The sequence below is a fragment of the Bos indicus genome, chromosome 5 (assembly GCF_029378745.1).
Source record: "Bos indicus isolate NIAB-ARS_2022 breed Sahiwal x Tharparkar chromosome 5, NIAB-ARS_B.indTharparkar_mat_pri_1.0, whole genome shotgun sequence".
NCBI classification, from domain to species: Eukaryota; Metazoa; Chordata; class Mammalia; order Artiodactyla; family Bovidae; genus Bos; species Bos indicus.
Window position 1 is genome coordinate 42,980,970 of NC_091764.1, and position 23,681 is coordinate 43,004,650.

The window sequence follows — 23,681 nt, forward strand, 5'->3', positions numbered from 1 at the left end:
TAGCTCATAAAGCAAAAATTTCTTTGATTTTAAATGCATAGAATTTTAAAAAAAAGTAACTTAAAAATAGATTTTCTTTTCAGGCAGCTAATATACTAGCTAGACTTGCTTCTTCTTTATACACAAATAACCCTAGTGTGGTGAGAGTGAGAGGGATGATCAAAGGAAAAAAAAATAGATTACAAAAATATGGGTTTGCGTTGCTTTGCACTGCATTCTACTTTTGCTGTAAACCGCTGATGATGAAAAATTGGTTGATGTCCAGGATCTTTACAGTCAAGGTTCACTAATTACTTGTTTGTACAAGAGACACATAACCTTCTGGAAACCTCTTTGTCCTCCAAATTATGAATTCTTGGAATTAATAGACAATTTTACTGAAAGAACTGGCCCAGCTAACAGAATAGTGATGATTTGGGGTTATATTCTGCTACATAGCGTGCTATTTCGAATTACACACAATTAGTGTGATTTCACAATATTATCTTTAAGAGAGCACTTTCCTTCCTTGCATTTTTCTTTTTCATATCATTGTTAACACCACAATGAAGAAACCGTAAAAAGCTACTCACAAAAATAATTCAAATGTGAACTGATGCCCTTAGAAACAACCACATTTGCAGCTCTCGCTCACCTCATATTCAAAAGCACCCACACTTATCTGGTCTCTTTTTCTACATCCTCCTTAAAGAGGGGAAAAATGTATTCAGTGTGTAAAAATAAGCTATTGTATCTCAGAAAGGAGATGGGATGCTAATTAAGGGTTGTTTGAACGAACAAGTCACATTACATTGTCTACTGGGAGCCGGCTGCCAATTGCATTTTTGGTAAAGAGTCAAGAAAAACATTCGAGAGGGCCCCGGCAAGCTCAGGAGAGAAGCAAGCAGTGCTTCCATTTATCAAGTAGGTGCACAAGCCTGGATTGTATTGTTAAGAGTCAGGGTACAAGCTGAGAGCTCCTGCCTGGCAGTTTTTCTTACCAGTTTCAAGAGCCACCTTCTTATTGAGGGGCCTGCTACTCAGGCCAGATCCTGGACAATGGGGCACATATGCCTGACTGCTGGGCCACTGAATGCCTCTTTCTTTGTTCAATACCTTTTGCAAGATTCTTTGTCGCTCTTCTTGGATTCATCCAGGAGGCATGGGTTTTAAGTCACACAATAGTTCGGGTCTTGCAGCGAAATAATTGATGCTCCATTGAAAGCAACCAGGCAATTTGGTTAGTATGATTATCTTTAACAAATTGGGGAAATTTCAGACATTTGGCAATTCGTAAATGAGGAGGGAAAGAAATTGGTTTATTTTTTAAAGATTGCTATTTTTTTTTTAATTTATTAAAATATAGTTGATTTACAGTGCTGTGTTGGTTTCAGGTATACAATAAGGTGATTCAGTTATACAGATATATGTATGATTCTTTTTTAGATTCTTTTCCATTAGAAGGTATTACAAGATTTTGAGTATAATTCCCTGTGCTGAAGGTTTCTCTTTTTTTAAATGTTAATGTTATATTAGCCAGACTAAGCCTGATAGCCTGATTGCTTGATAGTCTTGGGGGTGGGATAGCATGGAAATAGAGGTGAAAATGATTTACTTTGTTTGGAAAAGGACCAGAATGTAGAGTAGGCAAATGTGTTTTTATTGTAGTGGATGAAAAACAGTGATTCCACTAGATGAAGTGACTTCCTTGTGGCTCTGTCACATAGAGCATTTGGTGCTTAGCATGATAGAGCCCCAGAGGTGTGTTTCTGATATGTTACATGTCTTTTCCTTTAGTTCTGTAATTCTGTAATTTTTTTGCTGTTGCTCTTTTAAATCTACAAGAACTTAACTATTTTATTAAATATAGTTAAGAAAATATAACTTAACTTTGACATAGACATAAAAAAACAAGCGTCCTGAGGACTGAAAGGTCCCTAACCGAAGGCAATAAGTGAAAGAATTTCTTTATCAATATGCATGTGTGTTTGAAAGAAAATGATGAATTCTAGTTAAACAATATTTCTAAAATTAAATTACTTCCCTGGGCACTGAAGATAAAGCATTAACTTTCACACTTTTATTCTTAGACATTAAAATATGTGGTAAAAAAGTAGTAGTTCTTTTGTGGTTGTTTAAAAGGCAAAAGAATAAATAATATGCATTTATATGTATGTTTGAAACTCATTTTGTAGTTTTTTAAATAATGTGATGATATCATAAAAATAATATATTTGATGCATGATCTAATGCATATTTAAGTAATGATCTAATCACTTTAGATCAAAAACCCATCCCATAATCCAGTATTGTAAAATATAATAACAATAATAATATCAAGTTTTGAATGCTTACTGTAGGCCTGGCTTTGTCCTAAGTGCTTTCCATGTATTAAATCTTGAGGAAGCTGAGGCCAGAGAGAGTTTTTGTTCCCTGTTTATGGACTCACAGATAAATGGTAGCACCAAAATTTGGTCCCAGGCTCTTTGACTCCAAAGCTTGCACCTTATCCATCATATTATGTTTTCTTGCTTGCAATATAATTGTTATTACTTCTATTAAACCCTTCAAAGAGGATCCTTCATAAAAATTTTAAAAATAATTTTGCTACACATTTATTTCAATGGATCCTGTAGGTGAAAAGGCAACTGGTCCTGGCAAATACAATACCACAGATATATTAATGGCCATTATGTCTACTTTACATACAGGGGAGACTGCATTCTGTGGCATCTAACACATTACAGATACTCTTACTAGAGACTTTAGTTTGATGGAGCAGGAAATGTGTGAAAAAGTGAAAGTGTTAGTCACTCAGCTGTGTCCCACTCGTTGCGACCCCATGGACTGTAGCCAACCAGGCTCCTCTGTCCATGGAATTCTCCAGGTAAGAATACTGGAGTGGGTAGCCATTCCCTTCTCCAGGGGATCTTCTCGATCCAGGGATTGAACCCTTGTCTTCTGCACCGCAGGCAGATTCTTGATCATCTGAGCCACCAGGGAAGCCCCAAGGAAATGTGACTTGCCTCAATCATAGGGGAGAACATTTTATTTTCACCTTGTTCATCTCATGATAAACTCTAATATTTGGATCTCCTAATTCTTAATTCAGTTCTGAATTAGCCCTTAATTTCTCTGTGGGGATTTGAGAAATTTTGCCTTAATTATTTTTTTGTATGGGATTAACAGCAATAGTGCTGGTTAAAAAAAAAAAAAAAAAAACTTGATTGAGGTATAATTTATACTATACATACTATGGGCTTCCCAGGTGGCACTAGTGGTAAACAAACAAACAAACCTTCCTGCCAATGAAGGAGACAGAAGAAACGTGGGTTCTATCCCTGGGTCGGGAATATCCCCTAGAGGAGGAAATGGCAACCCACTTCAGTATTCTTGCCTGGAAAATCCCATGGGCAGAGGAGCCTGGTGGGTTACAAAGAGTTGGGCTGCATAGAGTTGAACACAACTGAGTGCCACATGCATATATATATATACTATAAAGTTTATCCATTTAAAATGTATAGTTCGGTGGTTTTAGCTCATTTACAGAATGTTTAAAATTGATACTTGATTTATTTTATTTAACTAAATAGAAACTTTTGAGATGCTTGAATGACAAATGCTTCCAGGCCAATGAAAACCGTTAATATTTGCCGTGTTCTTCTTTCCCCTCCTCCAGAAATGTGTGCTTTATTGGCCAGAAAAGAGAGGAATATATGGAAAAGTTGAGGTTCTGGTTATCAGTGTAAATGAATGCGATAACTATACTGTTCGAAACCTTGTCTTAAAGGTAAGAATATGGAGCTGTAGCTGTCTACAAAGTGGAAGGTGTTAGAGGATTGCATTTTTATTTTGAACTTTTTTGTCCTAAGAACTGCAGATTCAATTTAAACAAGTTAAATAACGTCAAGATCAAGAAGAAATTCTAATTACTCCCTTATGTATTTTGTTGTCAGCTACTATCACTCTGTGGAATAATTAATTTAAGTAGACATTAAAGAAATCCACTAAGTAGGGTGCTATGGTCTTCTAATTTGCATATATATAACACCTCTGATTTAACCTTTTGAACACCTTTAACTAAAGGACTAAAGGCTTGTGCTGGAGATGTTACCATGATTTCTTTTTTTAATGTCACTTTGTCTCAGCAGATTTAAGTAAGGCCTGGAAACTGTGAAAGGGAAAATCTGCACTTGTGGGTGGTTGTGGGAGGCAAGAAAAGCCTGAAGTGTTGTTGAGATCTTCCAAAACTTGGAGTTACAGTCATTTATAGGGACTTTCCCAGACCAGATTATGTCATAGAAAATTTATCTTATTTAAATTTTGGACAGCAAATGCTGAGGGATGTTGCCATGGTATTGTTGCTATTGTTTTTACTTCTAGAGAGCAAGCATCCCAAAGATTCCAGTCCTATCTAGAACCCCACTGCTGGGACAGAATCATCACAAAGAAGAAGAAAGTTGAGACAGAGCTGCACTGATGGGTTTTAATGGGAAATTCATGATAGGAAGGCACTTAGAGAAACCTGTTCTTCAACATGTATTCTCTAGTGCCTAGTCTAGGCCAGGCCCCAACCTGGTTTTAAGATGATGTGCATGGACCCTCCCTTGCCACTCCTTTACTACAAGGATTCCTCACTACTGTTGAAAACTGGTATTTAGGGTGAGTGTAGAATCATTAGAGTGGGTATAAAATTAAGCAGTCTTATACTGGTCAATATGTTTATAATAATCTGTCTGGAGCATTCAAAGAACAGGAAACACACTATATCCCAATTCTTGGCCATTTATTCATCTACCATTATGTTCGTGATCATAAATTACAAACATATCTAGCATATATATGTTTTCTATATTAAATATATATCATGTATATATTTCTCATTTAATTGAAGCAAGACTGTCAGATTTTGACATCAGCATATTTACAGTAAATTTTTCTCAGGTTGAAAGAATATTCTTCAAAAGTCTCCTAGATTTTATGGCCACCTAGAAGTGAGGAGCAAGCAAGATGGCAGTGATAGAAAGCGTTTAGTATTGTGGTTTGGATGCCTTTTAGTTCCACAAGTAAATGAAGCGCTTGGTGGCTATTTCTATTTTCAGCAAGGAAGTCACACCCAACGTGTGAAACATTACTGGTACACCTCATGGCCCGACCACAAGACTCCAGACAGTGCCCAGCCCCTTCTGCAGCTCATGCTGGATGTGGAAGAAGACAGACTTGCCTCCGCGGGCCGAGGGCCTGTGGTGGTTCACTGCAGGTAAGGGATGAGCCGTCCTTGCTGCCTCAGCAACGGTCTATTCTTTGTAAAGTCATACAGCAGGTGGCAGTTGGGTTTGACTTCCTGGTTCTGACTTTGCTGGCAAATTGAATAGATACTGAAACTAATTAGCCTCCCCCTTGATTCTTGACCACAGTGATACTTGTCAGAAATGAAGTGCCATGATTAGCATATTTTTAGCCGTGGTACAGTGGAGAAAATTTCACTTATGAATCACTCAGGGAACAGGAGACTTATTCATTCAGTCCTCGACCTTGAAATGTAGGTGGATTCATTTAGTCTCATTAGGCTCATGTGTGCTAGGAAGGACATATGATTTTTTTTTATTATCAACAGCTTTTTTCTTGTTTTGAGATGCCCCTGAACTTTTCTAGGGTTGTATCTTGATAACATTTATTATTATTATGTCGAATTTGGTGAAAACCAGTCAACTGTTCTAAAAGTTCCCTCATGAAAAACAGATGGAAATAAATTTGTGAAACGTTAAATGGCAAGTGGTAATTCACCAAGAGGAAAACAAAGTGCTGTTACCAGAACATGGGGTCCTGGAGGCTGGGCTGACAAGAGGCACCAATGATCAGTGGTTCCCTTGACTCGTGTCCAGTTTAAAGATCTTATCCTTTAACTTGTACCTCTTCCCTCTGTTTTCCTGCTAGTGTGCCCAAAGCAAAGTACAAATTTTAAAGTTATTTATATAACTGGTCATTTATTCTCCATACTTTCTCAAAAAAATTTGTATTACTTTATTGATCCCCTTATGTCTTATAAGATAGACTTTGGTGATATTTTTAGTAAACAAAGTATATTACTTTAAATTGTCATTTTAGCCTTCTTTTGAACCTTTGTGGTTTAATTAAGAGTAAAATTTACTGTATGTCTATTTGCCCAACATGTCATTATCTAGTTTCTAACTTTAGGCCTTATCCTAAACGTTACTTACTTTAGAGCTGGAACTGTCCCCCACCCAAAATCATAAAACAGTCAGGATATCTAAAATGAACTAACCATTTCCCCTCTAAAACCAGCTCCCCTTCTGATTGCTATTTCTAAGAATGAGACCGTCTTTTTTCCAGCCACTCAACATCAAATGTTGACAGTTATCTTTGGCCCTTTTCTCAATTCCAGCCTCAGTATCTAATCAGTCACCAGATTGGCTTTCCCTTCAAAGCTTCTCCCATAATCATCACTTCCTGCCCAACCACCCAAGTTCAGGCCCTTATGACCTCATCCATGTATTTTAGAATTCAGCTAATTGCACATACACACCCCACTTCCCCATGCTCCACCCCCACTACAGTCTATTCTGTGCACTCCTCATGGATGATGTGCCTAAAACCCTCTTTCATCACACAGAGTCTCTGCTCAAAGCTTCACACAGGCTTCCCGTTGCCCAGAGCAAAATTTCTTAATCTTGGATTTGTGGATTAGCTACAGGGGCCAGTGAACTTGAAATGACTTGAACAGATTTGAGTACATTAAGTTAAGTGAATTTTGTGGGGAGTGAAAACTCATTGTTTTTAACATATTCTCAAAAAAAAAAAAAAAAAAAAAGAGTACCATTCTTTTAGAGGATGAAGTCCAAAGTTCTTAGCTTTCCATAATCCTTTATAGACCCCACTGTACCAACCTAGATAGCATACTGAAAAGCAGAGACATTACTTTGCCAACAAAGGTCCGTCTAGTCAAGGCTATGGTTTTTCCTGTGGTCATGTATGGATGTGAGAGTTGGACTGTGAAGAAAGCTGAGTGCTGAAGAATTGATGCTTTTGAACTGTGGTGTTGGAGAAGACTCCTGAGAGTCCCTTGGATTGCAAGGAGATCCAACAGTCCATTCTAAAAGAGATCAGCCCTGGGTATTCTTTGGAAGGAATGATGCTAAAGCTGAAACTCCAGTACTTTGGCCACCTCATGCGAAGAGTTGACTCATTGGAAAAGACTCTGATGCTGGGAGGGATTGGGGCAGGAGGAAAAGGGGACGACAGAGGATGAGATGGCTGGATGGCATCACTGACTCAATGGAGGTGAGTTTGAGTGAACCCGGGAGATGGTGATGGACAGGGAGGCCTGGTGTGCTGTGATTCAGGGGGTCACAAAGAGTCGGACATAACTGGGCGACTGAACTGAACTGAACTGTACCTTCCCAGGCTTCTTTCCCACTATTCCTCTAATGTAACTTTCTCTTTCTAGCCAAACTAGTCTACTCATTGTCACACATCTTATTTTCTGTTCTGCTGCAAAATTTTCCCTATACCAGTATCACCTATGGAACATTCTCTCACATTGATGATAACCTAAATGCGTGCCATTCACAAGGTACAGTTCAAGTACTATCTCTTTACTGACACAAAGTCTCTATAGACACTTACACTAAAAGGGGTGCATTCCTCTTCTAAATTCCTCTGCACTCATATTCAACAGGAAACAAGTGCCAAGTCTGAGAAATAAGTGCTATTTGAGTGCTGCTGTTGTTGTTCACTCGCTAAGTTGTGTCCAACTCTTTGTGACCCCCATGGACTGTAGCCTGCCAGGCTCCTCTGTAATGAGATTTCCCCGGAAAGAACACTGGCATGGGTTGCCATTTCCTTCTCCAGGCCATGTCCCCAACCCAGGAAACAAACCCACATCTCCTGCATTGCCAGGAGGGTTCTTTATCACTGAGTCATCAGGGAAGCCCATATTTGAGTGCTGAAAGGGGAGCTATTCACTCAAACTGTGAGATTTGAAGAAAGTCTCTAAAAGTTGGAATAATGCTGAGCAGGATCTTGAAAAAAGGACCAGTGTTTGTGGTTTTAAAAGGTGGTAGGGTGGGCATTTCTGACTGGAGAAATATCATTAACTCAAAAAGGAAATTTCAAAAAGAAAAGGGTTTTATTTTTTTTTTTTTTGTGCAAAGATTCAAATGAAAACAGTGGCACAAAGGGTACAAGGTCAACAGCAGAAAGACAAAAAGCTTGAAAGTTCGTGCAGTCATACTACGTAAGGCGTGAATACCATGGAAGCGTGCTTAGACATTGTACTGTGACCATCTGCAGTTTTTGCTGGTGCTCGTGTATGTTCAGTCATGTCCAACTCACTGTGACCCTTTGGGCTATAGCCCACCAGACTCCACTGTCCGTGGAATTTTCCAGGCAAGAATACTGGGGTGGATTGCCATTTCCTGCTCCAGAGGATCTTCCTGACCCAGGGATCGAAACTGTGTCTCCGGCATCACCTGCATTGGCAGGTGGATTCTTTACCACCGAGCCACCTGGGAAACTCCTACAGTTTTTGAGTATTGAGTAATATGATCAGGTTCCTGTTTCAGAAAGATGAACCTAGCAACTGTGTATATCATGAATTAGCCTTGAGCCTTGAGACTGGGAAACCATGATGAGATCATCGTTAATCATGAAGTAAGATTTCAAAAACGTGAGCACAGTTTATAGAAAGAAAAGCATGGATCCCAAAAGCTCAGTGGAGGTGGAAAACATAAGAATTGGTAACAGACTGGATGTGGGAAGTGAGAGAGGGGGAGATGTTGAAGATGGATCCAAGATTTCTAGGCTGGAAAACTTGTGGCTGCTTGGTAATGCCATTGAGGAAAAAGATAATTAATTCTGTTTTAGATACATTGAATTTAGAGACACTGAACTGCAGCAAGTGTAAAATAGCAACAGCAGAAGTGCCAGCTAGGAGGTGGAATGCTAATCTAGAGTTTAGGAGGAACTTGGGGAACTTATGTGTAGATTTGGGAGAAATTTACATAAAGATGGTTGAAATTGCTGAAAGAGAGAAAGAGACAGACAGAGAAAGTTTGTAAAGTTGATAACTTGCCATCTAAAGAGATTCACGAGTAAACCTTCCATGACAGGTAATATTTCTGTTCAGCTGTTACCTTGATTTAAAAAAAAAAAAAAAGACTTGGAAATATGTGCATTTAGCCACAGCCTCTCTCCTAAACTAAACTGAATCTTCAGCTATTCACTAACATCTTTCACATCAGTATGTGTATGTGCTTGTCGCTCAGTCTTTTCCAACTCTTTGCGACCCCGTGGACTATAGCTCACCAGCCTCTTCTGTGGAATTGGCCAGGCAAGAATACTGGTGTGGGTTGCCATTCTCTTCTCCAGGGGATCTTCCTGACCTAGGGATTGAACCCAGGCCTCCCGCATTGCAGACAGATTCTTTACCCTCTGAGGCACCAGGGAAGCCCCAGCCACATTATTATATCCAGGACCAAAGCCCCCACTCTCTTCCTCAAATCAGACCTCATTCCAGAACTCCCACTGCATCTCCATGACACTGCTATTCTTCCAGTCCTCCAGGCGAGTCACCTTTGACTTTTTGCTTTTCTCACTGTTCAGCTCCACTCCTCCATGCTCACTTTTGTGATGTATGTAGGTCTTTCCCCTCCTTGCTACTGCCCATACCTTACTGAATTTCAGGCCCTAATTCTTCTTTGTAGAACAGCTGGTACCTTTTTCACTATTCTTTCCACCCACCACCTCCCTCCATCCCATTCATCCTACTTCTCAGATCTAAAAGGAAGAATGCTGTTACAGCACTTAGCAGAGGGCCAGGTTTGTACACTCAGTACACGAGAGCTGCTGCTGTTATCATAATTATTATTATTGATCCTAATGGTTGTTTTCAATGTTAAGGGAATATATTTTATCTCTGCTATTTTTCCTGCACCTTTTAATTCACTGTCTGTTCTTTTCAGTGCAGGGATAGGCAGGACGGGGTGTTTTATTGCTACATCCATTGGCTGTCGACAGTTGAGAGAAGAAGGAGTTGTGGATGCGCTGAGCATCGTCTGCCAGCTGCGTGTGGACAGGTGAGTGTTGGCGGGATGTAACAAGAAACACTTCAGAGCAGCAGCAGCATCACAACCTGATTTAATCACATGCCTACTCTATAAAGATTTGTGTAAAATGCTTAAGAATGTACATTATATTAAAAAGTCATCAAAGAAAGTGTTATTTGCAACACTGACCCTCAGGAACTCAAAACCAAGAGCTTGTGCTTAACCCTCCTTGTCTCTGATGCAGGTTGTTTATAGTGGTAGCTCTTAGACTTCCACCTCTGTTCCTTCACAGGGACTTTGCATTTTCATTTGAATTCACTGAGTCCTTCACTTTAGGATCTTGCTCCTTTAGAATGAGGCATATGCCATACTACCAAGAGTCATCTTTTTTCTCCACTCATCCTTTTTTAATTGTGAAAAATGCACATGACAAAATTTACCATCTTAACCATTTTTAATAGCACAATTCAGAGTGTTAAGTATATTCATATTGTTGTGCAACCAGTCTCCAAACTCTTTTCATCTTGCCAAGCTCTGTACCCATTTTCTTGGTAACCACCATTCACCTTCTGACTCTTTGAATTTGACTACTCTAGGGGCCTCATATAAGTGGAATCATACAGTGTTTGTTACTGGCTTATTTCATTTAGCATGGTATCTCCAAGATTCATCCATATTGTAGCATGTGTCATAATTTCCTTCCTTTTTAAGGCTGAATAATATTCCACTGTATGTATATACGGTATTTTCTTTATCCAGCTACCTGTTCATGGACTCTTAAGTTGCTGCCACCTTTTGGCTGCTGTGAATAATGCTGCTTGAACATGGGTATATAAATAGCTACTTGAGATTCTTTAGGGTATATACTCAGAAATGAGATGGCTAGAGCATACGGTCATATTTTTAATTTTTCAAGGAATGCCACACTGGTTTCCATAGAAGCTGCACCATTTACATTCCCATCAACAGCATACAGGGATTCCAACTTGTGTGTGCATTGTTTTGTAGTAGTAGTCATCCTAATGGGTGTGTGGTGAAAGAGTCATTTTCAGGTATAGGTGATTTGATAACTTTTGTGATGGTCTCTGTTTATGCACTGAAAACAGAGCAAACAAGCAATTTCTTTTCTTGCTCGCTGCAAAACTAAACCTGGGGAAATGAATAGTTGAGGGAATGACAGGTGAGTGACCGAGAAAGTGAACAGATGCTCACTGAAAACAGGCACAGAGAGGAAGATGCTTGCAATCACATGAGCAGAGGACCTGCCTGCTCTGGAGTTCACTGTGCTGTTGTGGGAGAAGAGTTGTCCCCAGAGCTCAGCTGTGGGTTCTCTTCATTCATACGGCAAGTGTGTATCAACTTCAACAATGCCTTCTACCTGCAAGGCATTGTTCTGGATGCTGCAAGTACTGAAACAACATGAGTGAGGCGCTGCTCTCCTAGAGTTTACATGCTAACAGTGAGAGAGAAGAGATAATAAACAGCAAAGAAATAAACAGGATAACTTCAGATAGATAAATGCTGTGAAGTAATAAAACACGAGAGTCACAGAAGCTGAGCCTCCTGGAATTTAGCCCTATGACCTAGAGTTTCCTAAAAGTGAGACCACAAAAGTCACATTTTAAGAGTCACGCAATAAATATTTATTGAGCTGCTACTCTGTACTAGGTCCTGCAATTTCAATACAGACAAAAGAATTACTCTGAAAATTCAATGAGAAAATAGATATAAAGTCACATAGGAAGCCTTCCAATAGATGTTCACTTTGTTACTGTCATCTTCATTATTACTAAAATCATCAATAAAGCCTCTCTGGTCTCTAAAAATTAAACATTCAAATTCCCTTTCAGGATGAGGTTTTCCTTCCTCATTGCTATCCTTCTTTCTTTCCTTTTAAATAATCATTTCTCCATCTTTGTAAGTGTATCTTCCCTCTATTTTTCCTCTTAACTCTGACTGGCTTTAATAAGCCAGTTACCCATGGTGATTACAATTATAGACTCTGTAAACAAACTGCCTGGTTTTGCATCCTGGCTCCCACCATTGCCTGGTTGTGTGCCCTTGGGCAAGTTACAGGACTTCTCCTTGCCTTGATTTTCTCATCTGGAAAATGGAAGTAATAATAATATCTAATTCTTATGTTTTTATAAGGATTAAAAGGTAATCTGTAAAGTGGCTGGCACATAAGCATGTAACCAAGGTTAGCCACAGTTATTATCAATAGATACAGCGAGAACCTGGGCATGCATCTGTAAAATGGAAATAATAATATATACCCCACAGGGTTGTGGTAAGAGTAAGATGAGATTACACCTGTGATGTACTGAGTAGAACACTTAGTCTAGGTTTCTTTTTTTTTTTTTTGAATTCTTACTGAATTTGTTATAATATTGTTTCTGTTATTTACGTTCTGGTTTTTTGGCTGTGAGGCATGTGGAATCTTAACTCCCTGACCAGGGATTGAACCCACACACTCTGCATTGGAAGTCTTAACCAGTAGACCACCAGGGAAGTCCCCTAGTCAGGTTTCTTCCCCTCTCTCTACCCTCTTCCCCACTTCTGCCTTTCCATGTGTGCTAAGTTGCTTCAGTCGCGACTTTCAGTCAAAGAGTCGTGATTCTTTGTGACCCCATGGACTGTAGCCCACCAGGCTCCTCTGTCCATAGGATTCAGGCAAGAATACTGGATTGAGTTGCCATGCCCTCATCCAGGAGATCTTTCCAACACAGAGGTAGAACCCGAGTCTCTCCTGTCTTTACCACTAGCGCCACCTGGGAAGCCTCACATGTAATTGCTTCCAAAAATGTTTGTGCGTTAGATCAGCTCCAATTCTCTGTCCCCTCCTCTTATATTTACTGTCTCAGTTTCCTGAAGCCGCCTTGTTTCTATCCACTACTACCCACCCTAACTGGAATAGGATTCATCAGACTCTGGGACCTACCTTCACCAAGAAGAGGGACCCTACATTAGAGAGTGAGGGACAGCACCCACTCAGCCTGGAGCTGCTCCTGCAGTGACCTTAATCTCTTCTGCTTTGTGCTTCTGTAAATAAGGCTCCTTCATGGGACCCACAGATCCCTAGGGACTCCAGTTCATATCCACGCACTGGATCTGACTTTATTTGAAACAACACCTTGAAAAAAGGGGGCTTGGTTTGTTCATTGTTTAGGCTCTTATGCCTCTTAGATCTTGTCTAGTCACCCACCCCTATATCGCTCCTCCCCTACCTGCTTCTGTAGCCTGACATCCACCTTGGTTTCTACTTCCCAGTCACTTTACTCTGTCAAGTCTACCAAATTGTCCTCTAACTTTGAAGAAAATCACAAATACATTTTTTAAACCATATCACAAGGCCTCCTCTCATCGACTCCTTCCTTCCTAAAGCAAATAGGCAGAAAATTTAGCCTTGGCCTGCCATCAATACCAAGGTCTTCCCACAAGGCTTGTATTTTGCTCCAGGTAGGAGTTTCAAAACATTCCACTTCTCTGCTGATCTATACTCTATAGGTTCCCTACCCCTTGGATTTGAATTACTGCCAATACATGTCTCAAAATCATACTAACTGATTTATTCATCAAGATCCCTTCTACATAAATCCTAAACAGCTGCTTCTGTTGTTTATGAAGCAGATCATCTCCTTGAAATTTTCCTTGGAAAGTCTTTTCTTTGCCTTCCTTCCTTCGCAGGATTAACATTAGTTGGTTCAGTCGCTCAGTCATGTCCAACTCTTTGTGATCCCATGAACACCAGGCTTCCTGTCCATCACCCAGCTCCCAGAGCTTGCTCAAACTCCTTTCCATTGAGTCAGTGATGCCATCCAACCATCTCATCCTTTGTTGCTCCCTTCACTTCCTGCCTTCCATCTTTCCCAGCATCAGGGCCTTTTCCAGTGAGTCAGTTCTTCACATCAGGTGGCCAAAGTATTGGAGCTTCAGCATCAGTCCTTCCAATGAATATTTAGGACTGATTTCCTTCAAGATTGACTGGTTTGATCTCCTTTCAGTCCAAGGGACTCTCAAGGGTCTTCTCCAACACCACAGTACAAAAGCATCAATTCTTTGTCACTCAGCTTTTTTTATAGTCCAACTCTTACATACATACATGACTACTGAAAAAACCATAGCTTTGACTAGATGGACCTTTGTTGGAAAAGTAATGTCTCTGCTTTTTAATATGCTATCTAGGTTTTTTAAAGCTTTTCTTCCAAGGAGTAAATGTCTTTTAATTTCATGGCTGCAATCATCATCTGCAGTGATTTTGGAGCCCAAGAAAATGAAGTCTGTCACTGTTTCCATTGTTTTCCTATCTATTTGCCATGAAGTGATGGGACCAGATGTTATGATCTTACTCTTTTTGATGTTGAGTTTTAAGCCAACTTTTTCACTCTCCTCTTTCACTTTCATCAAGAGGTTCTTTAGTTCTTCTTCACTTTCTGCCATAGGGTGGTGTCATCTGCATATCTGAGGTTATTGATATTTCTCCCGGCAATCTTGATTCCAGCTTGTGCTTCCTCCAGCCCAGCATTTCGCATGATGTACTCTACATATAAGTTAAATAAGCAGGGTGACAATGTACAGCCTTGACAATATACCTCCTTTCCCAATTTGGAACCAGTCTGTTTTTCCATGTCTGGTTCTAACTGTTGCTTCTTGACTTACATACAGATTTTTAAGCAGGCAAGTAAGGTGGTCTGGTATTCCTATCTCTTGAAGACTTTTTTTACAGTTTATTGTGATCCACACAATCAAAGGCTTTAGTGAAGTCAATGAAGCAGAAGTAGATGTTTTTCTGGAATTCTTTTGCTTTTTCTATGTTCAAATGGGTGTTGGCAATTTGATCTCTGGTTCTCTGCCTTTTCTAAATCCAGCTTGAACATCTGGAAGTTCTCAGATTCACATACTGTTGAAGCCTAGCTTGGAGAATTTTGAGCATTACTTTGCTAGCATGTGAAAAAAATTAGCATTACTTTGCTAGCATGTGAAATGAGTACAGTTTGCACTTCCTTAGTTGTTATAAAAAGCAAAACAGAAAACCTCACTCCTTTCTTTGACCCCCATCCAACTTCTTCCAATACTTCTTGTGTCTTGCTTCATTATTTCATCCATTTATTGTCATATTTCTTTTCAAAATTCCCAATTTATAGGTGACTGCTGCTGTTGACCACGTTTTAACCTTATGCCAGTAAATGGAAAACTGGCTTTAGAAAATCTGAATGTCTGCCCTCCTGCTCTTCCAGCTTATTGTTCTTCATCAGTTCTTCAAACCTGTCTGCAATCCTGGTCTCTGTGGTCATCCTTACCTTCAGTTTGGAGTGTGTCTTCAGACATTCCCAAATGTGCTATTAATTACAGAGATTTATTTAAGCATGGCCATTCCACCATGGTCTTCAAAGCACATCTCATTTAACTTCAAAAATGAACCCAAGAGTCAGAAAAGAGATACTCTTTAGCCTCATTTTTTAAAAATAAGTAAACAAAAAATTCAAGATATAAAATATCTTGTCTGATAACATTTAGCTAAGAAAACTGACAAAGTAGACCTCTTTGGCATCTGAGACTTCTGATTTCTAACTCAAGGTATGACTCTTGATTAAAAGTAAATACATTTTTGGAATATGTTTATTGCAAAATTCTAGACAAAAACATAGCTCTTTGAAAATTCTTCGTCAATGAAAAATGCAGTGACACCACAATTTTTAAAACAGTGGTTAACATGAAGGACAGCTGTTTCATGAATAGAGTGATATTTTCAGCAGTTGTCTTAATATAATATGAGGAACATAGAGATGTTGCCTCATTCCAAAATATCTATCTATAGACGGTGCCTAAAATATCTCTGTGTGGCAAATGTCTAAAACACTACTATTAGAGAGACAATCTTTTTGTCTAAAGAGCTATTCTTTTCAAGTTTCTGGAGCCTAGAGTTGAGAGGTGAGAAGTGTGTATGTATTAGTCACTCAGTCATGTTCAACTCTCTGAGACCCCATGGACTATAGCCCACCAGCCTCCTCTGTCCATGGGGTTCTCCAGACAAGAATACTGAAGTGAGTAGCCATTCCCTTCTCCAAGGGATAGTCCCAATTCAAGGATTGAACCCGTGTCTCTTGCATCGCAGGCAGATTCTTTAGCTTCTGAGCCACCAGGGAAACCCCTATATCTTCCTGGCTATTAGCACATTAAACAGGGTGACCTAGCCTTTTCCAGCTTAGGGTATGTTAGCTAGACAGTGTAAGTCCACACATCAGGAAGGCATTCAGAACTGAGGTTTTGATGAAGGGGAATTGAAGAGAGGGCCCCAGAAGAGGCTCTGCCATTGAAGAGACTGCCAGACAGCTCTGTGCACTGCGAAGGTGAGAGGCAGAAGACACCTCTGGCAAGAGCAGCTACCTGATTTGCGGGGACCAGTACAAATGAAAATGTGGAGCCCTATCTTAAAAAATGATTAAGTCTTTCAAGATGGTGACAGCAGAGCATGAAATCAATACAGGGTCTTCCCCAGCACAGGGAGAGAGGCTGATGTGACTGAACGTGTCAAACCGATGGAGTCGTCCCTGTCAAGGGATATTTCAGGGTGGGTGTTTGTAAGTGGGTGTGAATTCTATGTGCTGTGGAACATTCACCCCAGGTCTCTGCTCCGAGCAGTCCCCCTGAATCACACACGCGTTCATGTGTTTGACAAAGATTTACTGAACGTTACTGCTGAACATGCATCAGGTGCCTGGGGAGCATGCATGCATGCCGAGTCACCTCAGTCGTGTCCAACTCTTTGTGACCCTGTGGACTGTAGCCCGCCAGGCTCCACTTGCCTGTCCATGGGATTCTCCCAGCAAAAATACTGGAGTGGGTTGCCATGTCCTTCTCCAGGGGATCTTCCCCACCCAGGGATCAAATCTGTATCTCTTACATCTCCTGCATTGGCAGGTGGATTCTTTACCACTAGCACCACCTGGGAAGCCCCTGCTTTGGGTAGAGAAAGATGGATTTCTTAACAGACTTTTCCAGACTGTGGTTCTCAGGGCCTCTTTTTTTTGGTAAAGGTTTTTTAAAATTATTTATTTTATTTTTGGCTGCACTTGGCCTTCATTGCTGCTCCAGGACTCTCTCTAGTTGTGGTGGCTGGGCTTCTCATTGTGGTGACTTCTCTTCCTGCAGAGCACAGGCGTTAGGTGTGCGGACTTCAGTAGCTGCAGCACACAAGCTCAGTAGTTGTGGTGCACAGGCTTCATTGCCCTGAGGCATGTGAAATCTTTCTGGACCAGGGATCGAACCATGTCCCCTGTATTGGCAGGCAGATTCTTAACCACTGGACCACCAGGGAAGTCCCTCAGGGCACATTTTAATGATTAGTTAAACTCTGAGAACCTGCTGCATGTCAGATTAGCTACAGTACAGATTAGCCTATATTCAGGCAAAAAATAAATAAATAAATAAAAGTTTCTCAATTTTGAGGAAAAAAATCTGTATACTATGTTTCTTAGAACCCGTCTCCACCTGGATAGTCACAAAAAGTATTAGTGTTAAAGGATACAAAGCATCCCCCAGCATGGTAATCCATTTCACTTACTTGAAGCACTCTTTCACATTTATTTGACCACATGACACTTTCCGAGACTATCTAAATGAAAGGGAAAGAAGTTATAAAGTAATAAATATAAGCTGTTCTTTCCAAAGTTTGGTGCCAAAGAGAAAACTAGAGATGGCAGAGGAATGTGAGCCTGGGAGGAGACCATTAAAAAGGTGAAAGGGAAGGGCTGCTGCTGCTGCTAAGTCGCTTCAGTCGTGTCCGACTCTGTGCAACCCCACGGACGGCAGCCCCCCAGGCTCCCCCGTTCCTGGGATTCTCCAGGCAAGAACACTGGAGTGGGTTGCCATTTCCTTCTCCAATGCATGAAAGTAAAAGTGAAGTCACTCAGTCGTGTCCGACTCTTAGGGACCCCATGGACTGCAGCCTACCAGGCTCCTCCGTCCATGGGATTTTCCAGGCAAGAGTACTGGAGTGGGGTGCCATTGCCTTCTCCGAAGGAAAGGGCAGGACTCACTAATTGGAGCATCTAGCTTAGTATAATAAGGGCTACGAAAGACGGAGTTAATGTATCATAAAGCTAATATTTTGAACTCTTCAGAGTTCAAGCTCCACCAGATTTTTCCTATCCTCTCATACCCTTTTTAACAGCAGCCTCTATCCACTAGTGATCCAAAGCTGGACACTACATCTTCTTTATAGTTTATCCCCCACCACTTTTACCTGCCTCCTCTGAGAAGCCCAAGGCCTGGCTAACAGCAAAGAAAAACAGTGATTTGGATACTGGAGATGGGTTACATGACTGATAAATCAAGAGTCTGAGCATTGAGTAGGATCAAAAACCTAATCCAAAGAAAACAAAAAACAAATGACAATGCTTGATCATTGTTGTCCAAGATAACATAAATCGGCAATTTGTACTCAGATCACAAGTCTGCATTTTAGCAATAAATTCAAATGGTCTGATTTAGAAATGAGTGTGTTATGCTGAATGGATGCTTCCAGTGTAACAACAGTGACAAAGCCATTTGGTGGATTCCTCATTCTCTGGCAAGACATTATTTTTATTGGCTTTTGGGCAACATCTATTAATAGATGCTATAGTTCTCCCTGAAGATTCATGAGTCTGTGATTCTCCTATTAATAATACTTTTGAGCATATTTTGAACTAAAATAGGATTTCTTTTTTTCCAAATGGGAGTTCAAATTCAGTGCTGGGCACCCACAGGTGTTTTATTTAGAAGTGCATTCATGGATCATTCCTTCATTGCCACTGTGTTCATTTTGATTAAAAGATGAAGTCGGTAACAGGCAACTGGGACAGAGCACTGGCTGGTGCATCTCAGGGTTTCCCGGGTAGCACAGTGGCAAAGAATCTGCCAAGGCAGGAAGACACAAGAGACAGGGGTTCTATCCCTGATTTGGGAAGATCCCCTACAGTAGGAAATGGCAACCCGCTTAGTATTCTTGCCTGGGAAATCCATGGACAGGTGAGGCTGATGGGCTACAGTCCTTGGGGTTGCAAAGAGTCAGGCACGACTGAGGGACCGCGCATTTGTGCGCGCGCATGCACACACACACACACACACACACACACACTGGTGAGACTGGGAAGCAGGCAACAACTAGAGAAAGAGATGGCAGGGATTGCTGGAGCAGATGTCAAGGAGCCTGAAGCTTGTCCTAGCTCTGCCCCTAATTTCCTGTGTGACCACTTGTCACTCTAGGTCTCTGAGTCTCCATATGTAGAAGGAGAAGTGGTGTGTCAGAGGTATCCAACCTGTTTCTGGTCCAAAGATCTCTTTTTAAGAGTAGAATATTTCATGGACCTCAACCTGATGGTTATACTTTGAATCCCATAGTGCTTTAAATTATCCTATTTTATTATTTGCTGCTGCTGCTGCTAAGTCGCTTCAGTCGCGTCCGACTCTGTGTGACCCCATAGATGGAAGCCCACCAGGCTCCCCCGTCCCTGGGATTCTCCAGGCAAGAACACTGGAGTGGGTTAGAAAGCCCTTATTATCTTATTTAGATATCACTACATTGTTGTGACAATACCACCTAATTAAAAATTCCAGTTGCTGTTAAAGCTAAACCAACCAGATTTCACCATATTTAGAGCCTGCTATAAGAGATTCATTTAGACTTGTTTATACCATGTTTTGGGCTTCCCTGGTAGCTTAGCTGGTAAAGAATCTGCCTGCAATGCAGGAGACGCCAGTTGAGTTCCCGGGTTGGGAAGATTCCCTGGAGAAGGGATAGGCTACTCACTCCAGTATTCTTGGACTTCCCTTGTGGCTCAGCTGGTAAAGAATCTGCCTATAATGCAGGAGACCTGGGTTCTGTTCCTGGGTCAGGAAGATCCTGTGAAGAAGGGAGGAGCTGCCCACTCCAGTATTCTGGCCTGGAGAATTCCATGGACTATATAGTCCATGGGATCACAAAGAGTCAGATATAACTGAGCAGCTTTCACTTCATACAATGTTTTTGTGGTATGAGATAGTGAGGAAGGTCATTTACACATTGAGTATGAGAGATATTTGTCCTTTAAAAGAAATAATAATACATAGTAATAAAATGGCCTAGGATACTCAGAGACCGCCTCATATGCATATGGAGAATGACTAAGGAGCCATATGTGACCATCAGAAGACATCTAGGCAGGGAGGGAAGGAATGTGCTCCATTGCAGGCTGACGTCAGGCAATTTTTTCCTCATTGTATTTCTTTTCATCCCACTTGGCACCTCTGGACTCTGGAAGAACTTGAAAACAGAGTTTGGGAAGTGAAACACATAAAATAATTTGTGATCTCAAAGCCTTTTTTTTTCTTCTTCCCCTTCTCCCCCCTTTTTTCCTTCCCCAGAAACAGGAAACAATCTGTCTAATCCTCCCTTTTGAGAGTCAGTAGTGAAATCTGCAGTTGTCTTTGTACATCCTTACCTTGGGGACCTTAAATTGTAATGACATCCAAAGTCCTTACTTGCGGCTTCCCAGACAGGATAGAAAAATGCTTCCAGTGTGCGTCATATCATTGTTTAAATGTTTTGATTAATCACTTTAGTTTGATGGTTTTTTTTAAACTATAACAACCTAAAAGGAGGAATACATATGCCATCAGTTTCCTTTGCTAATATGTGTCCCCAGAAAATTCTTTGTTTCCAAAACTTGGTTAAAATAATTCCAAAGCTAAAATTTCCACCTCTTGGTATATTTTTTTTTTAACTAACTTTTGTCTTGCATTGAGCCATATCCTTTTACAATCCCGACTCATCACAGAGATCCCCTTAATTAGTGAATTTCAACAATCTCATTGGAAGATCAGGAATTGGACACTTTAGTTTACTTATTTTAAGAACACTTGAAGATAAAGCTTAAAAATTGGTTTGGATTTCCTTGACATCACAGTTCCTAGGCCGTAACAAGATGTCCTCTTGTAAAACAGATTACGCTAACTGAATCTTCCAAGTGGTTGTCAGGACAACCTTTTCCTTCTTCTCAGCTAGGATTCAACTGAGTGTTAACCTGGATGTTCAGAAGAAAATTGACCAGCTTTAAGGAAAAAAAAAAAATATGGGGAACTCAAGATCTGCTAGGGCATTAAATTATCATTTGACTTGTGTCATTTCAAGGACTGAGAATGTAAACTAAATGTTTTGATTGATTCTGACCAGGTATTTTGGGAATGTGGACATACTCTGTAGAGAAAATGTCCACATTCAAAATACCTGGTCAGAATCAATCAAAACATTTAGTTTACATTCTCAGTCCTTGAAATGACATGGTGTTTAGACATGGAGAAAACGTCTGTCCAAGATACCCCGAGTTCAGCTCCAAACGTTAGCTGTATTTGACTCATGCCCAAGCTATCGGAGCTTTACCCAGGAGGCACATTATCATCCACACCTTTCGTTCTAAATTTACTGTACCAAACTTTACCAAAAGAATTCCAGATTCGAAAATAATAAAAAGCCAAGGAGCGTCAGTTCCATTGTTAGCCCAGAAATGAGTCACTGCTGCAGAATTTCTTCTGTCTACTGATTAGACCGGATACGCGCTGGGCGGTGCAGCAGGAAAGGCTTGTTGCTCTTTGTATGTGTGAGTTAATAGTCACAAAAGGTCACAATTTTAACATGTTAAAAACCAAATCTCTCTCCTGGGCATCTGGCAGGGTTTTTTTTTTTTTTTTTCCAACACAACCTCCCAGGAGCAAAGGGGAAAAAAAAATATAGTTTTTTCCCTTCTAACCTGAGATTACTCTCTGCTGACATGGCTACGTGCTTTTGTGCACGGAGACCAAGATGACATGGATTTTTGTGTTTGGCGGGGCTGATGTGACTTGAGTTATCTGACATTTCTGGAAGAGCAGTTGGTCTGAGTTCTTTCTGGCCTGGCCAAGCACACTGTTCATATTCTGTGGCCACAAAGAAATTAGAGCCTTGCACCCAACACCATTTTTGCAATAGAAGTGACTTTCTTCCAAAGCATGAAATGGGGCATAATTAGAGTGAAAAGATAGTTTGTCTAAACCAACATACTTCTGAGGGTGAAAAGGAGGCTTTATTAATAATTAGACCAGGACAGCAGGAGTAAACTGGGTCTGTCCCAAGCAAACCAGGTGCATGATCACCCTAAGGGTTTGTGTTAACCAAGCATTTACCAAAAGAATATGAAATAGAATATGTGACATTTATTTAATACTCGCTGAGTGATGGCCACTGTGTCCACTAAAAAATACAGTCACAACCTGAAAGTAGATAGTTATTTTATTATGTGGGAATGTTTAGGACTCCCAGCCCCACAGAGACAGAATCTCAGTAGCTCTGAGAAAACTGTTCCAAGAAGGTAGAAGGGGGAGTCAGGCTATATACAAGTTTACAACAAAGGGAGCAGGTAGTCCGAACATCAAAGATCAGATATCAAGTTAAGGAATTTAGCAATTTATGTATAAGAAGATGCAAGCCTCTGCTGCTAAGTTACTTCAGTCATGTCTGACTCTTTGTGACCCTGGGGACCGTAACCCACTAGGCTCCTCTGTCCATGGGATTCTCCAGGCAAGAATTGTGAAGTGGGTTGCCATGCCCTCCAGTGGATCTTCCTGGCCCAGGGATTGAACCCACATCTCTTATATCTACCTGCAAGCCTCTGGGCTCACTGAATTCATTCCTTTATTATGCACCTCAGCTATCTGGGGCCAAATCCTGTTTCCTTGTTCATCTTAAGGAGTGGTAGATAGCTGCTTCTTGCATTCCCCCCAGCTCCTCAGTGGGGCAGGGAGTGAGGTGGGGGGATTGGCTAGGTCACAGTTTTAGGAGCCCTCATTCACATTTGGCTTCCTTGGTGGCTCAAAAGGTAAAGAATCTGGTTCAATCCCTGGTTTGGGAAGATCCCCTGGAGAAGGGAATGCAACCTACTCCAGTATTCTGGCCTGGAAAATTCCATGGACAGAGGAGCCTGGTGGACTACAGTCCATGAGGTCGACTAACACTTTCACTTTCATTCACATTTGGAGGCCAGAAATTGCTGTTGGCTATGATATTTCTTGTTTATTTATATGGCAGGAGATGTTTTCATTTCACAACTGTGCTAAGCATTCTATGGATTATCTCATTTAAACCTTGCAAATTTTGAAGCCTATTAGGTAAACACTCTTTGCCATGCCAGGGGTTTTTAAACTTTTGGGGGGGAAACAAAACATTAGGAAGACAAAATCTTCCACAAAACACTGATAAGGAAAACCAATAACAATAATTTTAAGAAGAAAGAGTAAAGAGAAATGCTTTGGTCAAAACTGGAATTAGGAACCAGTCTAAGGACACCCTCCTTCCCCACACAGACACTGTGGTAGAACCTGGGCTCCTGGGAATTCTGTGAATAGCCTTTGGCTAGACGTTGACAGGCTCTGACTCATTTAATCCTCACGATCTTAATGAGGTTTGTCGTTAACTTCATTTTACAGGTCAGGGAAATTCAGCTGTGATAGAATAAGTGATTTGTTCAAAAGTGTGTAGCTGGTAGGTTCAAAAGCAAGGATTCAAACTTGAATCTGTCTGACTCCAGGCTTCCTTCTTTCTACTAGGTCATCTACCTCCACTGTAGGTGACTTCACTAGAAG

The 23,681-nt window shown here is 40.7% G+C and overlaps 1 protein-coding gene across 5 annotated transcripts in view; it reads left to right on the plus strand.

Moving 5' to 3' along the window:
- The window catches only part of PTPRR (protein tyrosine phosphatase receptor type R), a 274,630-nt gene that overhangs the window by 243,165 nt on the left and 7,784 nt on the right, over positions 1-23,681 (plus strand). For all 5 annotated transcript variants that reach the window (XM_070789282.1, XM_019960806.2, XM_070789283.1 and 2 more), the window contains 3 exons: positions 3,659-3,769; positions 5,082-5,239; positions 9,963-10,076. In XM_070789282.1, coding sequence (XP_070645383.1) covers positions 3,659-3,769; positions 5,082-5,239; positions 9,963-10,076 — 383 coding nt within the window. The remainder of the gene's footprint in view (positions 1-3,658; positions 3,770-5,081; positions 5,240-9,962; positions 10,077-23,681) is intronic.